Source organism: Salvia miltiorrhiza, chromosome 2 (assembly GCF_028751815.1).
Source record: "Salvia miltiorrhiza cultivar Shanhuang (shh) chromosome 2, IMPLAD_Smil_shh, whole genome shotgun sequence".
In the NCBI taxonomy this organism is placed as follows: domain Eukaryota; kingdom Viridiplantae; phylum Streptophyta; class Magnoliopsida; order Lamiales; family Lamiaceae; genus Salvia; species Salvia miltiorrhiza.
The window spans coordinates 6,553,810-6,572,497 of record NC_080388.1 but is presented as its reverse complement, the minus strand read 5'-3'; the positions used below and the strand labels follow the sequence as shown (position 1 = coordinate 6,572,497).

Sequence of the window (18,688 nt, the reverse complement as noted above, 5' to 3'; positions counted from 1 at the left end):
AATTACTTATTTTTCACTTTTTCACAACTCTCAATATTAATTATAACACCTTTTCACCATTCCCAATACACTCAACAACTTTTTCTCTACTCTTAATACACTCAACAATATTTTTCTTAAAATCCGTGTCACTCCCTCCTATGAAGTTCTTTCATGGACGGAGGGAGTATATTAATATTAACGACGGTTTAATGACTTAATATTTAAAATTACATAAAAACTTAAAATTAATATACTTCCGTTGGTAAACCGTTGATAAGACCGACAAATTAACTACGGATTGAATTCCGTCGTTAAATTTAGTAGCTAATTACATGCTTTCTTGTAGTCGATCTTTGTAATTGTTTGGATGTTGTAGTAGTGGAGAAGTTTGAGTACAACGTATGAGAGTCATTGTCATTAATAATAAGAATTTCTTAATATGCAACATATGGGAGTCATTGTCTTAAAATTTATTTATTTAATACCATTAATTTATCAAAAAAAAATTATTACTATGCAAGGTATAAAATCTCTTTTTTTTTTTTTGAAAGAGTATAAAATCTCTTTAATACTAAGAATTTTAATGAATTCTTTCCTAGTAAATAAAATACTTTCTAAATAAAAAATTCTCCGGGCAAAAATCGATTTAAATAATATTCTAATTCCTAAAAATCTTGTGAAAATCTATTGAGGAAAAGTCGATCGGGGAGTTACACAGGGATTCTCCAAAGTTGAAAATTTCTTATATATGGTTGATAAATCCAAAGTTAGGGTATATGAATTCTTTTAACTTCAATTTTTTGAATTAAAATTCAGTATATATGATTCTATATATTATAGCAAATTTTATTTTAACAAAAATACTGTTAAATAATAATTATATGGGACATGGTACACAAAGAATGATGAGACACTAATAAAAATTTGTACGAGATTAATACTTCATCTGTCCCACTTCAAAATTTTAAATGATCAAATTTCTATTTTGGATTGCATGTCCCACTTCAAATGACTCAACCCAAATTTAGAAATACAATTAGGCATTTAACATTACTTTTTGGGTTGTCCCACCATCACTTTACATTTTTATCACACATTTTTTAATCTTTGTGCCCAATTTTTTTGGGGTCATTTGAAGCGGGATAGAGAAAGTATCTGCTTAGTCAAAATTTGCCTGACCGTATACATAATCAGATCCTATATCCTATAGAACATTTTAATATTTTGGTTGATTATATATGAACACTAATATGAGTACCTACCATTTTACACACGACTTCATCTTCATGCATACTAGCTAGTACGTCCTCCCGTGCGATGCACTAGTCACAATATATTTTATTATTTTTACATTTTTAATTTATGTAAAAATTATCAAAATATCATCATTTATGAGTTAGACTAATTGATCATTCTGATTATTTATATATTTTAATATTTTATTTAAAATATTACATAATAATAATATTATCAACTCAATGAATATAATATTAATTTAAGGAGAATCGAATTATAATAATTACAACAGAATAAAAATTATAGAAGAGAAAACTTTTGGTGGGAAAAGAAATTAGAAGAAAGAGCAAATTTGGTGGAAAAATAACTCTTTTTTTTCTCTTTGATAAATTAAAAGTATTAAATAAAGAAATTTAAAGGTCACACCACATTAGAGAACTCGAATCGCATAACCATAGATGATGCTAAGAGAGGACTAGTAATTGTCATCAACAATTAACGTCATAGACTCATACGAAAGAAACAATATCTGGAAATTGATTAACAATATATTAAGGTTTGGTTCATAAGAGAATACCATAATTACAAAACTCCCTCTCTCTTTCTCTCTCTAATATGGTTTAGATCTCGTAGCGGCAAAGCGGGCAGCTAGGGCTCTTCCTCAGCCACTTGTTGATGCAGCCGCCGTGATACACATGCGAGCACGGCATCTTCGACGCTCCTCCGCCGTCGCCAAGCTTCTCCAAGCAGATGCAGCAACACCTCTCCTCCTCCTCCTCCTCCTCCTCGTACTTCTCCAGCAGAAAAGCGAACGACGGCTCCTCCGCGGCCGGCTTCAGCAAGGGGTCTTCGTCCTCCACGAAGAACACGTGCCGGTGCTCGACGCGAACGTCGAAGGTGAGGTGAAGATCGCAGTAGCCAGATAGGGTTCGATGGGCCGGAAGCCGCACGCGCGCTTGCTCGAACGCGAACACGATCAAATCCTCGCCCCTCCTGCCGACGGTCGGAACGTGGTTTCTGATGGCCCTCCCGACGGCCGCCTTTACGGCCGCAAACGAGAGGGTTTCTCCGTCGATGACCATGGTGGCGGTGGCGTAGGTTTGGGTGGTGGGGAAGGTGCCGGGAAACCCTTGTAGTGTGCAGTCGTGGTCTAGCAAGTAATTGTTGTATTTGATTTCGAAGAAAAAGTGGAATTGGATTCTGAGTTGGGGCAAAATTGGGGGACGGAAATCCCCTCGGATGAGGTTGAAGGCGGTGAATGGATGGTAGTAGCAATCCATGCTCATCAAGAATAATCAAAACCAAATTTGGGATTAATTTGAGAGAGATCACTAATGTTTGGCGAGATGAATAATGAAGAAACTAATTAATCGGATGTAGTAATTGGGAATTTAGGATTATATATATATATTATGGGGCGTATACATAGAAGGATTCCAACTCTAATTGGATACAAATTAGCAGATGAGATCCTCAGTCCCAGAATATTGTGTGTAGCACGTGTACCACTCTTCATTTTTTTGTTTTATATTTTTTTTAAAAATAAAAATTATTATTATATTATAAACTCTAATTAGCATTTATCAGTGAAAAAAATAAAATTTAAAAAATTATATACCCTAACTTTGAATTAATGAACCCAAATAATCTATTATTAATTCAAATAAATATAAAAAAAATAATTATAAACCCTAAATGGATGAGTGAACCCTTGTTAATTATCTTTATATTATATTCTTTCAAAAAAATTATCTTTATATTATATAAAAGCATAATAAATTAAAATTGAATGAAAAATAATTTAAAAATATAAAGAAATGAAGAGTGGTACACGTGGTACACACTATATTTTGGGACAGAGGATCCCATTTGAGAAATTAGAGGTCATCCGATATCAATTTTAATTATTATTATTATTTTTATAATTATAAAGAGACGGGGGAATTAATAATGTTAAGAATTTTATTAGCCTGTTATTTTTAATTATTATTATTATTATTATGGAGAAGTAACAAATAACCCCTATCATACAACCCCTAACACATTTACCTCCATATTTTTTGACCCTCAACATCTCATAAAGAGTGCAAAATCTCCTCTGTTCCCGAGAGACACTTAACACCGTTTTGAGGGCAGATTATTTACTCCCTTTTAGGGCTGTCTAATTGGTTATTGGGTTTTTGATAATCCGTTAACCGAACCGAAATTCCCGAATTTGGGTATCCAATAGCCGAATTTTTTGGTTATCGGTTCGGTTTCGGATATCATTTTTAGAAAAATTTCGGGTATCGGTTAACCCGATAACCGAAACGGGTTAACTGAAATAACAAAAAATTATTTAATAAATTATTTAATATATATACTATATACATTTTAATTATTAATTCATTAATTAATTTTTTTTAAAATCGATTCTTAAGTAAAATAAAATTATGATATATTTAAAATATAAGAATGAGCTTTAGTCTAGTGAATAAGTTGCTTTGTGTATTTTTTGAAGACTATGGTTCAAATCCTTTATCTAGCAAATTATTTGAATTTTAATTTTTTAAATGAGTATTTTGGATACCCAAATAACCGAATCGGATAACCAAGCAAATTATTTGAATTTTAATTTTTTAAATGAGTATTTTGGATACCCAAATAACCGAATCGGATAACCGAAGCAGTTATTGGGTAACCAAACACCTAAAACAGTTCAGGAACGGTTAGTGAAATATGGCAATTTCGGGTTCGGGTAACTGAAAATTCGGATACGGGTAACCGAACCCGAACCGATCGACAGCCCTACTCCCTTTTAATCTCCTAAATCTGTTCAGATATCAGCTCAGCTTAGTCAAGCCGTAAATCTACATCTTCTTCTTTCCTTCTCCAACACAAATAATCCATTAAGGAAGACTTCTCTCTCCACCGAAAAATGAGGAATTTATCTGCTGCACAGGATTTGACTATGGATATCCAAAATCAATCTTTCTTTTGCTTCAATTTCTTATTCTTCTTCTTCTTCACAAACTTTCATACTCTATTTTTTATGATTTTATTCTTCCACAAGAATCAACTTAGTGGAAAGGAACCAGAGGAGATGAATTAATTAACTGGAAAGGAATTGGAGGAGATTACATTCTTGATTTTGTAACTATCAATGAGTGATTCATTTGTTAAATGTGGCTTTGGAGCTGGCGATGAGGGACCTCTTGTTCAACCCAATCAGAAAACATACACGCAACCACGCAGGTGGAATTTTGGCTAAATAGAAAAGGATTTCCATTGAGTAGTTTCATCAAACAGATGGAGTGCAATGCGAAGTTGAAGGCAGATGTTTGGGAAACAGTAGAAAGAAGAGACTGTTGAAAGTATTTATGGAAAATATTTGATGAGTTCAATCAAGGATAAAAATCAGCAATCTAAAATCCTTGATTAGAGTAGGATTTATTCTTTCCTTATGTAAATCTTTCTCTACCCTATAAAAGGGTCTTGTAGTTGACACAAGAGTAATTAAGCAATACAAACAAAAATCCAATCTTTACAGCCATCTAAACCTTTCTTCTCTTTATCAATGTCGATACCATGTGAAAACATGGTATCAGAGCAGGCATAATTTTGGGAACTCAGAAATAGTTCATCACTGTTCCAAATACCTAAAAAAAAAAAAAAAACAAGGCAGCAATACCAAATTCAATTTCCCAAAATTCTCAAATTTCTAGCTAAAGATGTACTGCTCCGGGAGCTTGACTCGCGTCTCCGACGAGTTTCTCTCCACCCCATCTTCAGCAGCAGATGTTGAACAACAGCTGCAGCAACGCTTTCCGACGTACAACCCGGAATCCCACCTCGCCAAGAAGGAGCGTGTTCACCCCAGATCTGCCGAAGCCGCCGTCCATCCCGAGGCCGCCGTCCACAGATCTGCCGAGGCCGCCGTCCACCTAATGGAGAGCTCCATGGCCGGCAGCACCTCGCTCTCCAACCCCGAGGACGAGGTCAACAGCCTCATTCAGCAGGTGGCTCGAGTCCACTTACAGCAAACAACCGGAGTAGAAACGGTGGCTGCGAGGACAACGGTGGTGGCCGGGAGAGCAGCGGCTGTGGCCGCGTATCGGAAGCTCGCGGCTGGGCAGAATGGAAGGAGCAAATGTGAGAGGGAGGCGCCTGGAGAAGCAAATAAGGAATTAAAATTAGGTATAGGGTTTAGTGTTTTCACACTAAACCCTCCTCCTTTCCTTTATTTGCAAAAATTACCCCATCCCTTAAAATCTACCCCCCTAAATTTCAATAAAATACAAAGGCTACCCCGAGGTTTTGTTAAATTGCAGAACTTACCCCATCTTATGCAAACTGCCCCCCTAAGTTCTCGAAAATTCCAAAAAAACCCCAATCTTCTATATAATACTAAAATCACTTCCCAATTATGTAGAGAGTCCCTAAATTTTTTCGCTGCATATCAAACCTCTTGTGATAATAGGGATAGAGAGGAAGGGTGGATTTTTTATTGTGGAGCTACAGATACGATGACCTTTGATAAAACTGATATTATTAAGTCATCAATATCCCACCGAACACATGTTCAAACTGCAAGTGGTGATTTGACTCGTGTTGAAGGAGCCGGAACTATAGAAATTTCTCCTACACTACGTCTCTCAAATTGTCTATATGTTCCATCTCTTTCCCATAAACTGTTGTCTATTAGCCATGTTACAAAAGAGCTCAATTGTACCATGATAATGCATCCCCACTTTTGTTTTCTTCAGGATATCAGGACGGGGGAGATTATTGGGCGTGGCACTGAGCGGGATGGATTGTACTATGTGGATGAGATAGCTCAGCAAGGCAAGGTGATGCTGGCTCACGGAACTGCTGACCGGGAAGCCTGGCTTTGGCACCGTCGATTAGGGCATCCATCCACGGGGTATCTTAAGCTCTTATTTCCTAAATTAGTGAAAAATTAGACTCTATCTTGTGAGACTTGTGTTTTAGCTAAAAGCCACCGAAAAACTTTTAAGCCTAATGACACACAAGTGAACTCCATATTTTCTCTTGTTCATTCTGATGTTTGGGGTCCTTCACCTGTTGTGGGGGGTCAAGGTTTTAGATATTTTCTACTCTTTATTGATGATTGCACTAGGATGACATGGGTGTATTTTCTTAAAAATAAATCTCAAGTTTTTGAAAAGTTCACTCATTTCTTTAAAATGATTCAAACTCAATTTCAAAAACATATCCAGACCCTTAGAACCGATAATGGGGGGGAGCTTGTCAATCGATCCATGCAAGACTTCTGTCAACAAAGAGGGATAATTCATCAAACCACTTGTTCCCATACTCCCGAACAAAACGGTGTTGCTGAACGAAAAAATAGAATTCTCCTTGAAATGACCCGTGCTATGATGCTTGAGTCTAAGGTACCCACCCACTTCTGGCCTGAAGCTGTCGCCACCTCTGCTTACCTTATAAATCGCCTTCCCACCAGAACCCTCCAGCTTCAAACTCCTTTACAGAAATTATCCACTCTTTCTAATATACCTCTCGCTCTTACTCTTCAACCTCGAGTTTTTGGTAGTTCCGTATTCGTTCATATTCCCAAGCATGAACGGACTAAACTCTCTCCTTGTGCCATTAAGTGTGTGTTTGTCGGGTATGGTGTTAACCAAAAAGGGTATAGATGTTACAATCCTAAAACCCGTCAAATCATAACTACCATGAACTGCGACTTTCTTGAAACTAAGTATTTTTACAGTACCCACCTTAACAGTCAGGGGGAGAGTGAGAAAGAGAGTGAGATCGACCTGTTAAGTTGGTTACCAATGCCAGGCCCGGAAGCAGACCCAACAGAAAAAGTTAGCCTTGCCACCGAGCATGTTTCATCCACTCCAGAACAATCTAGTCCGCTGCATGAGCCTATATCTTCTCCGCCACTGATATCTGAGGTAAGAGCTTCTGAACCTACTATTGTGGCTTCTGATTCTGCTGATAATATTTCTCAAGTCATTGAAGAAGAACAGGAGGATAATACAGTAGATGGAGATACTGGGAGTATGTGCTACCACCCAGGAGTAATCGGGGTGTACCTCCTAAACGGTATACCCCAGAGAAAATTGTGAGGAATTCTCGATACTCAATTGGGAATATCGCCAAGGGAAACTTGTCCAAAAATACCACAGCCTATGAAGCGGCCTTATATGATGAGGAGATTCCACAAACAGCAGAGCAAGCCCTGAAGATCGAGCATTGGAGAAATGCTATGAAGAAAGAGATAGGAGCCCTAAACCGGAATCACACATGGGAGAAGTGTCGGTTACCGAAAGGGAAGAAAACTGTGGGATGCAGATGGGTTTTCACAGTCAAACGAAAACCCGATGGATCTATTGAGCGATACAAAGCTCGGCTGGTTGCAAAAGGCTACACACAAACATATGGGATCGACTATGCAGAAACCTTCTCGCCTGTGGCAAAAATGAACACTGTCAGGGTGCTCCTCTCCATTGCTGCAAACAAGGATTGGGATCTTCATCAGTTTGATGTTACAAATGCCTTTCTTCATGGTGAGCTTGAAGAAGTACGGGAGGTATACATGGAAGCACCCCAAGGTTTTTCAGATGACTTCGAAGGAGTGGAGGTATGCAGATTGAAAAAGACTTTATATGGGCTCAAACAGTCTCCTAGAGCTTGGTTCGGAAGATTCACCACAGCTATGAAGAAGTTCGGGTACCAGCAAAGCAATTCAGACCACACCTTATTCTTGAAGAAACGAGGTGGTCTTATTTCTTGCTTAGTCATTTACGTTGATGACATGATCATAACAGGAGATGTCTTAGAAGAAATTCAGAAGTTGAAATAAAATCTTTTCAAGGAGTTTGAAATGAAGGACCTTGGGAGACTAAAGTACTTCCTCGGGATCGAAGTACTCAGATCGAAGAAAGGGATATTTATCAGTCAGAAGAAGTATACTCTTGACTTTCTTGCAGAAGCAGGGATACTAGATTGCAAGCCAGCTGAGACGCCGATGGCTGTCAATCATGGGCTACAGATTGTGAAGGGAGCTGAATTGGCGGATCGAGGAAAATACCAACGTTTGGTAGGGAAACTCATCTATCTTTCCCATACTCGGCCTGATATTGCGTATGCTATTGGAGTTGTGAGTCAGTTTATGCACCAACCACAAGCCGACCACATGGAAGCTGCGCTCAGAATTATGAGATACTTGAAAGGAACCTTTGACTATGGAGTACTGTTCAGGAAACCTGGACATCTCGAGATACAAGCCTACACTGATGCTGACTGGGCTGGAAACCCAGTTGACAGGAAATCAACAGCAGGATACTTTGCATCTGTGGGAGGAAATCTTGTCTCATGGAGAAGCAAGAAACAAAAGGTGGTTGCTCTCTCAAGTGCATAAGCAGAATTCAGAGGGATCAAGAGTAGGTTGACCGAAGTCCTTTGGCTAAGAAGATTGTTAATGGAATTAAGCCTTCACCCAACAAAGACATGCCAAATGTACTGCGACAACAAGGCTGCCATCAGCATATCTGAGAACCCAGTTCAACATGATAGAACTAAACATGTCGAAGTGGATAGACACTTTATCAAAGAGAAGATTGAGGAAAAGATTGTGGAGCTCCCATTTGTGAGGTCCGAAGATCAGCTCGCTGATATCCTAACCAAGGCTGTGAACTTCAAAAGTTTTTCAGAAGTTCTTCACAAGTTGAGTATCGGAAATCACGTTACTCAACTTGAGGGGGAGTGTTGAAAGTATTTATGAAAAATATTGGATGAGTTCAATCAAGGATAAAAATCAGCAATCTAAAATCCTTGATTAGAGTAGGATTTATTCTTTCCTTATGTAAATCTTTCTCTACCCTATAAAAGGGTCTTGTAGTTGACACAAGAGTAATCAAGCAATACAAACAAAAATCCAATCTTTACAGCCATCTAAACCTTTCTTCTCTTTATCAATGTCGATACCATGTGAAAACAGAGACCTTGTTGAGGATTTGGTCGGATTGGCGAAGACGGATGGGTGTGGAGAGTGTTAAAAGAGGGGTGTTGTTTCTGGGAAGCATGGATGAAGACGATGGTCGCGATCTGGAGAGATTGGATTCTAGAGAGATGGAGAGGTTTCTGGCGGATTTTCCGACACAAGCTGTGATTGGATTCCAAGGAGTGGGACTGATATCTGAACAGATTTAGGAGATTAAAAGGGAGTAAATAATTTGCCCTCAAAACGGTGTAGTATTAGGTTTGGGACATGGAGTGGGACAGGCTTTTGGTATGTGCTATGGGATCCTCTGTTCCAGAATATTGTGTGTACCACGCGTACCAAGCCGGGAACCCGTGACTAAGAGAGGGAATTTAAAAGCGGGGATAGAAAATGGTGGACAATTAATGAAGGATGAAACTCAAATCATTATCGATAAAAGAGAAATTCATAAGATAACTAATATTTAGCCACAAGGGCACAAATAACTGATAAATTTGGAAGAACCCGACTTAGTTAAACTGTCATAGTACTTAAGAGTACACAACGGAATAATAATATCTGAACTACATGTATGAAAACATGTATCCCAAGAGGTTATCTATAACTATGACAAAAGGAATTTTCGCTCATCACCTCATCGCCATCAGCCACTGCTCAACCTGTACATTAAAAAAAAAAACATTGCTGAGTACGAGAGTACTCAATGAGCACGTATGCCAAAATATATACATGCTAGTATAAAACTGTAAATTGTCATGTCATCATAAACAGTATAGCAAGAGAGTTTTAGCTAAAAGGCCTAAGCTTACTAAATTCATTTGTGGCCACCTCTGACGGACATTTGACCGGCCAACCTGCTCGATGACTCATGGTCACTGTGTACACTATTTCTAGTAGGATAGCTATCCGCTCAGGATCCGAATTCAATTATATAATTGGCAAAAGCTAAGGCAGATAGATATCATACTAAGATTAAAACATTTATGACAAGATAATGACTTGAAATAATTTCAATTCAAGGATTGAAAAGAAATTACTTGCTTGAATGTAAACATTAATTTTTTCTTGATATATATGAAAGTAAGCCCACCTGATAGCAACTCTTGTTCCGGTGCAGTAGCTCCTTGTCTAGCTATTACTCTCGCACTTGACATGCGATATTGCAAGAATATAACATAAGATATCGGCTCGAGCAAAATCATCGAATAATGCTAATGCATGAATATAACTATGCATGACTCGCTTATGCAAGAATTATTATTCTGAAATAATAATTCGGAAAATTCTATTATTAATCATAGTTATCAGATTAAATAAAATAACTACGGCTTGTCTTATGAGGTCACATGGATAACTAAAATTAATCTGCTCATCTTAGGGTCTTTTATCCCGCTTGATAATTAAATAGATCTCACTCTATTTAATCGGTTAAAAGAAATTAGCTAAATCTAATTACTCACTTAGTGAACTCATAGAAATAAATCCGTAATTAAAAATAATGAAGTCTAATTAATCGGTCATTCTAGATTGTTCATTGGTCGGGCTTAAATAAATAGAGAATCAATAATATAAGCTCATATAATTAAAAGGCCAACATAAGGCAGCCTAATAATTACTACTTCCACCGTCCCACTAAAAGTGGCTTGTATTCTTTTTTGGGTCATCCCACTATAAGTGCCCTATTTCCATATACAGAAAAATTTAACCCTTCAAAAAGTGTAGGTCCCATCATTTTTAACCAATTTACACCTCTGCTTAATTCTCATGCCGAAAAGTTTTGATTCATTTATAGTGGAACGGAGGGAGTAATAAATAAGAGTGGGCCTTAATTAAAAAAATCATGGCAGCCCAATGATATAATAAATCTGGAGCCCAAATGAAATAATTAAATCTGAGCCGAAGAAGATGGCCCAATTAAAATCAATTGGATAATAGGGGTCTGCACTAAACAGGCCCAAATAATTAAATCAGGAGGCCCAGTCATCGGCCCAAAAGAAATAACAAGAGTCCAATTAAATAAATAAACAAATCGCTGGGCTCGAAATATAAGAAAAATTATAAGGCCCAATTAAAATAATAAAATAATATAGCCCAAAGAATTGAATAATAAAGCCCAATTACTTTCTTCCACAGTTCCACTTGGTCTCTCCTAACTCTCTCTCAAAATCAAACACTCCCCTACGTGTGGAATAACTGAAATAGTCATACTTATTCTTCTCAATAAATGCAGGTGTGGAAATATCTTATCAATAACCAATGATGCTATGCATTCTTTAAAGGAATCGTATAGCAGGAGGGAGTAGACTGAGATAGTATAGTTACCTTGAAATATTGTGTTGGTTGGCTGCTTGAGTTGAATGAAGTAAATGAAGGAATACCTGAATTAATCGTACTTATTCTTCTCAATAAATGCATGCAAGTGTGGATAATCAAAGACAATAACTTACCTCCTTGAAGGTTGGCAGAGCAGTGAATAGGCTCTCTGTTTCTGTTTGGTTGATGAAGAACTAAAGAACGAGGGCAAGGGAGGTTTGGCTGAATATTCTTCAAGGATTGGAGTGAGTGGATTATCTTTGAGTGTCTGAATAACCAGCTAGAACTACCTCAATATGGCTGAGGCTGCAAATTTGCTGTAGAGGAGAGCACAGCTGATGGGAAAGTGAGCTGTTGGGTGTTGGTGTAGTAGGATGGTAGGGAGTAGGAATGAAAGTTGATTGTAAGTGATAAAAGGTTGAGGTGATCAATGAAATAAAATCCTTCTGTGTTTGCCATTCCGTATCTCATGTAATACTAATAGATTCGGGTTTGCTAATATCGCGTGTTTGTAACTGACTGTTCTAATAAATCTCGTATTTCAATATCTGTTTTCCTGTCTTGCCAAAATCGTAAGACTATAAAATAATTCTAAATTAAATCTGGAGTTTTAATTCGTTTTGTTGTTATAATATCTAAGATTAAATCTACAGATTTAATCCACTTCACAAGCCAGAATAAATTCACGACTTGAATAATAGTAATAATAAATAGAAATAATATTTCTATCAACATGGTTGATAACATGACTTTGCTAAGTCAGTATATATCTCGAATAAGAAAACCTTTGAAAGCACAAAGACGCTAACTAAGGGTCGAGCCTCATTAAAACCTTTATGGCGAAAACACAATGGGAAAAACACCAGTAAGGAAAAAGAGTACTCGTCTATTATAACGAGAAAAAAACATAAACAAGAAAAACGAATTAACAATGATAGCAAAAACCAACAAAAGGACCAAGCCAAATTTTCCATTCATAATGTCATCCACCTCACCACTATCCAGTGCCTCACCTGAGTTAGCATCCACTGCCTCTTCAAAATCTTCAACACTACATGCCTCATCCAAGTCACCAAATGAAGAAGACATCATTAGCTATCTTTGCGATAGAAATTTGGAATATGAATATCCTTTTGCATGGCTTCCTCAATCAAGGGAATATCATGATTCCACCAACCAGTAGGAGTATTTGGATTTTCCATAATGTCAACAACTTGGTTCCCTTCACGAAAGATATGTGAAATACGAATATCATTGGAAAAATAAATAAATCGTAATTGAACAATATTATCTAATTAGAAATAACATAGAACTTTGAAATAGCATATAAAATCGATGTTTGATTTTCTGCAACTCTATATGTACTTGTTTCATGTTGATTCTATCCCTGGGAGAGTCCACAGAGCATTTTAGAGCAAATTCAAGTATGGATGATACACACTACATATTCTTTCTCCAAATTCATGACTAAGTTGGTATCTATCACTTCTTCTGGGATCTCCAAAAGTGAGAGTTCTAACCATCTCTTTAAGCTCATATCTCCGCAAAACATATCACTACTAGGCCTTTTTTCTCGTAAAAGTTTCGATCAACATCACCCCGTAGCTATACACATCACACCTTGTTGAAACTAGCCCTTCCAAACCATACTCTGGAACAACAAAAATTATGATGTATGCAGTAAGGAAGACACAATTAATTGATTAAAAGTGAAGTGCAATCAATATATTTAGAGAAACTTCATCTAGAGCGATGTAACCCAATGTTGCTAGCATGTTGGTTAACACAAAGCTATCTCCATCGCACAATAACTTTGCTATCCCAAAGTCGCTTACATGTGCAACCATGGCTTCATCTAACAGCACATTACTAGGCTTCAAGTCGCTGTGGACAATGGGCATTGAATAACCGTGGTGAAGATACTCCAAAGCAGATGCAACATCAATCATTATATTCAATCTTTCCATCATATTCAAGCAATAGTTGTGGGAATATAACTATTTTTCAAGGTTTCCCTTTGGCATATATTCAAGTACTAATGCCTTGAACTCTTTATTGGAGCAACTGCTTATGACGCTTGTCAGATTCCTGTGTCGAATGCTACTAAAATAGGCTCGTTTTCCGTTTTGAGTAAAAAAAAAGTACTTAATTGGTGTGGACTACACCTCCCCCTAAAAAATAAGTTTCTTAATTTTCTTGCTCAAAAGAAATTAGGCTATTAGAGCCGGATCGGGCCGGCACGGAAGGGGGAGGCTGCGCTGGAGCGCCATGTTTGCTCATGTTGGGCGCTTACACTGGTGCAGAGCACGAAGGGAGTTTAGGTGATGTGCGTGTATGTATGACACGCGCAAAATTATAAAAAAAAAAAACAAAAAAAATCAATTTTAATAGAAATTTTTTGGTCATGCCTCCTAAATTTCAATTTTTTTTCCCTTTTTACCATTGCCCCTATGTCTCTTTAAATTAGTTCAAGAAATGGATCGTGATTTCGACAATTATTGTTTTTTATTAGTGTTCAATTTTTAATTATAATTATTTAAATTAATAATTTTTTTATTTTTAATTTTAATTTTAATGAAAGCACCAGTAAAGGAAAAAAAAACATAAACAAGAAGAACAAACTAACAATGACAGCATAAACCAACAAAAGGACCAAGCCAAATTTTCTATTCTTTATGACATCCACCTCACCAATATCCAATGCCTCACCCCAATTAGCATCTGCTGCCTCTTCAAAATCTTCAACACTACATGCCTCATCAAAGCCACCAAATGAAGAAGACATCATTAGCTAACTTTGCGATAGAAATTTGGGATATGAATATCCTTTTGAACGACTTCCTCAATCAAGGGAATAGCATGATTCCACCAACCAGTCGGAGTATTTGGATTTGCCATAATGTCAGCAACTTGGTTCCCTTCACGAAAGATATGTGAAACACGAATATTATTGGGAAAATAAGTAAATCGTAATAGAACAATATTATCTTAGAAATAACATAGAACTTTGAAATAGCTTACTTCAATCTCATTGGGAAAATCGATGTTTGATTTTTTGCAACTCTGCATGTGCTTGTTTCATGTTGATTCTATCCCCAGGAGAGTCCACAGAGCATTTCAGAGCCAATTCAAGTATGGATGATACACACTGCATATTCTTGTCAATCATTTCTTCCTCCAAATTCATGACTAAGTTGGTATCTATCACTTCATCTGGGAACTCCGAAAGTGAGAGTTCTACCCATCTCTTTAAGCTCATATCTCCGCAAAACATATCATCACTAGGCCTTTTTCTCGTAAAAGTTTCAATCAACATCACCCCGTAGCTATACACATCACACTTTGTTGAAACTAGCCCTTCCAAGCCATACTCTGGAACAACAAAAATCATAATGTATGCAGTAAGGAAGACACAATTAATTGATTGAAAGTGAAGTGCAATCAATATATTTAGAGAAACTTAACCTGGAGCGATGTAACCAAATGTTGCTAGCGTGTTGGTTAACGCAAAGCTATCTCCATCGCATAACAACTTTGCTATCCCAAAGTCGCTTACATGGGCAACCATGTCTTCATCTAACAGCACATTACTAGGCTTCAAGTCGCTGTGGACAATGGGCATTGAATAACCGTGGTGAAGATACTCCAAAGCAGATGCAACATCAATCATTATATTCAATCTTTCCATCATATTCAAGCAATAGTTGTGGGAATATAACCATTTTTCAAGGTTTCCCTTTGGCATATATTCAAGTACTAATGCCTTGAACTCTTCATTGGAGCAACTGCTTATGACACTTGTCAGATTCCTGTGTCGAATGCTACGTAGTATCTCACATTCGACATCGAATATTCTTGAAATACCTTCTAGCTGCATATTGAACACCTTGACAACGATATCCTTCCCATTGTTAAGAATTCCTTTATAAACATAGCAAGAACTCCCAGTGCCAAGTAAATTGCTTTCATCGAATCTTTCCGTTGCTTGTAGCAGTTCATAATAAGAGATTCTTTCCGGCACAATAAATACCAACTCATCAACTTCACTAGTCCTCTTATCTTTCCTTTTGTATCTGACAATTATAAAGGCCAAAGAAACAACTGAGATGAAAGCCACAACCCCGAAAATAATAAATGGAGCTTGTTCCACCTTCTTTCTCTTTGATCTGTGATTATAAATTGAAGAGCAAATTTGGACATGGAACTTGGGGATTCCACACAATGCCTCATTACCCTTAAAAGAATCTATAGTGAAGTTTCTAAAAGAACCTCCATTAGGAATTTCTCCACTTAAACTATTGAAAGAGACATTAAAGTAGTCGAGGTCTTGAAGTGCTTCTAAAGATTTTGGAATTGAACCAGAGAGGTTGTTGTACGACAAGTCGAGATTTGCCAAACTGATCATGCTTCCCATAGACACAGGAATAGAACCTTCTAGTCTATTATTTGCCAAAGACAGATTAACCACATTCTGCAACTTTCCGATAATGCTCGGAATTGACCCTGACAACTGATTCATCGCTAGATTTATATAGATCGTTGCTCCTAAGTTACTCATCTCTAGAGGTAGTGACCCATTCAATGAATTTGAGGACAAGTCTAGATTGATCAAATCTTTTAGGCCCCATAAGCTTGATAGTATGCTTGAATTCAAAATGTTGGAGTCTAGATAAAGTTTTCTTAAAGAAGAGATATTTCCCAGACATTTAGGAATTGGGCCTGAAAATTGATTCTTGCTCATATCTAAAGTATTGAGGTTGAATAGATCACATATAGCATGTGGTATTGAGCCTCCCAACATGTTATTAGACAGATCTAATCCTTGAAGTTCATGCAAATGGCTTATAGTTAGTAGAATATTACCAGATAACTCATTTGCTTTCAAAGACAATGCCATCAAATTGCTTAGATTGCCTATTTTGAACGGGAATGTTTCCACTGAATTTGGAATTGCCGGCAGTGAATGTTCGAAGTGAGGAAGATAAGTTCCCGACAGAAGCTGGAATGACACCATTTAGAGGATTATTATCAATTGACAAATTAGAGACCTGCAATTTGTCAATGAAGTAATGAAGGAAGAAGATGGTGCCTGGGTAAGATTGTTGCTGAACAGTTGAAGAGTTTGAAGAAGTCTTAGGTTGCCGAGATGAGTAGGTATATAACCACTGAATTTGTTTCCAGCAAGTGAGAGATATATGAGTTGAGAACAGTTAGAGATAGAGGTTGGTATTGCTCCACTCATGGAATTATCGCCAAGAAACAATCCTTCAAGGAAGGGAGAACCATGGCATAAATGGGTTGGAAGAACCCCTGACAAAGCATTGCCTATAAGGGAAAGAATCCGAAGAGTTGAAATGTTAAAGAGCTCATGTACAATCGAACCACTCAAGGTGTTCCATGATAATGATAATCTCTCCAAATGGTAAAGTTGGCCAAATTCAGTGGGAATAAGCCCTGCAAAAGATGAGATTTCAAAATTGTAGCTAAAAACACATATTGTAGCTAAACAGACAATTTACATGAAAATTACTATGTTGTACCTGTAAAATGGTTTTCCTGGAGTTGTAACTCTGTTAGCATGGTAATATTCCCAATATCCCTCGAAAGGTTTCCCGTGAATTTGTTACGCGCTAGTACTAAGGTTTGCAGAGAAGACATATTCATGAAAATATTGAAATCAATTGAGCCCGCAATCTCATTCGGTCCAGCACCAAAAGTAACCAGACTTTGAAGATGGCCAATCTCATGTGGTAGTATTCCTGGCAAAAAAAGTGTCATGAAACTAATAAAATCACATTTACACAAATTTATGTGATAAGAACTTGAACCATATATACCATTCAAATTGTTAGCTCCAAGAGCTAAATACAGAAGAGATGTTAAGTAGCCAATTTCTGAAGGTATCTCCCCACTAAAAGAGTTGTAAGAGAGGCTCAACACCTCAAGCCGTGAACATTGGGATAGATTTGTGGGAATCACACCACTCAGCTGATTGAAAGAAAGACCAAGCTCAGCAAGAAATGGAAGATTACTGCAAATGTTTGTTGGAAGACTTCCGCTCAGTTCATTGTCTCTCAATGCTATAACTACAAGGGTCGATATGTTGAATATGGCTGATGGTATAACATTGGAGAGATGATTAGAACGAACATACAGAGTTTGTAGACTTTGAAGTCTTCCCAACTCTTTTGGAATTTCTCCACTCAGAGAATTGGAAGTTAAGTCAAGAAATCGTAGGTTTGTGAGGTTTGAGAGCGATTTTGGGATGGAACCTATGAAGTTGTTGTTGCGTAAATTCAAGTGCTCTAATTTTGGTAACTGACCCAACATCGGAGGGATGTCTCCAGTGAAGTTGTTGAGTCGGAAAGATATGAACTTCAAACGGCGAAGGAGAGACAGTTCCTGTGGCAAATCTCCATTGAAAAGGTTGTTGGAGAGGTCGAGGGAGACGAGGAAGGAGAGGTGTCCGAGCTGTGGTGGAATGGTGCCGGAGAGAGCCATGTTGGAGAGATTCAAGGCAGCTACTCTGTGGTGGCGCAAGCTGCAAGTGACGCCAATCCAGCTGCAGACGGAGCTCGAGTTGGTCCAATTAGTTGCAAGTAAAAGAGATCTATGTTTGAGTGAAAGAAGGGCAGTTTGATCAGTTGCGAGGCTCATAGGTTGTTTGGCTTCAGAAGAAATCATTGGGAAGGTTATGGTAATTAGGAATGCATACTGCAAAATGCAAGAAATGTTTTTCTCCATGGCTGCAAATTGTGATTGTATTATGAAAATTAAGTCGCTAATAACGGCATCCAATAATCATCATATATACACAAATATTACAAGACTTGCTTGACTTGAGAGTCCAGTCCGTTTGAGTCAAGTCCTCCTTTGATGTTATTTCCATGTCCATACAAAGACGAAGACGAAGACGAAGACGAAGACTTAGACTTAGACTTGAGGTTGAGACAGAGATGCAGACGAAGACGAAGGTGAAGACTTGAGCAAAGACGGAGACACAGACGAAGACTTGATCGACATAGAAATGAAAACTAAATCCTTATATCTCGATTATATAGAAACAGATATATAGAATCAAACATTGGAAAAGTAGATTGAGAAAAGTCCCAGTTGCAAAAGGATAATTTAAAGTGAGCAGGAATGAGTAAAAAGGTATATATCCACAGTAGAAAACTATATAGC

The 18,688-nt window shown here is 37.4% G+C and overlaps 3 protein-coding genes across 3 annotated transcripts; 1 reads left to right on the top strand and 2 right to left on the bottom strand.

The window, feature by feature from the left end:
• Positions 1-1,838: 1,838 nt before the first annotated feature.
• On the bottom strand, positions 1,839-2,498 carry LOC131007907 (uncharacterized). The gene has a single exon (XM_057934820.1). The coding sequence runs from the start codon at positions 2,496-2,498 to the stop codon at positions 1,839-1,841; it is 660 nt and encodes a 219-aa protein (XP_057790803.1).
• Positions 2,499-8,071: 5,573 nt separating this feature from the next.
• LOC131007906 (uncharacterized mitochondrial protein AtMg00810-like) lies at positions 8,072-8,608 on the top strand. The gene has a single exon (XM_057934819.1). The coding sequence runs from the start codon at positions 8,072-8,074 to the stop codon at positions 8,606-8,608; it is 537 nt and encodes a 178-aa protein (XP_057790802.1).
• Positions 8,609-12,372: 3,764 nt separating this feature from the next.
• Positions 12,373-18,247, bottom strand: LOC131007905 (receptor kinase-like protein Xa21). Its single transcript, XM_057934818.1, has 7 exons — positions 17,341-18,247; positions 17,044-17,262; positions 16,593-16,957; positions 14,969-16,502; positions 14,525-14,875; positions 14,213-14,421; positions 12,373-12,516 (listed from the first exon to the last, which is right to left on the bottom strand). Exons 1-5 carry the CDS (start codon positions 18,245-18,247, stop codon positions 14,532-14,534), a joined length of 3,369 nt encoding a protein of 1,122 aa, XP_057790801.1. The 3' UTR covers positions 12,373-12,516; positions 14,213-14,421; positions 14,525-14,531.
• Between the last annotated feature and the right edge of the window lie 441 nt (positions 18,248-18,688).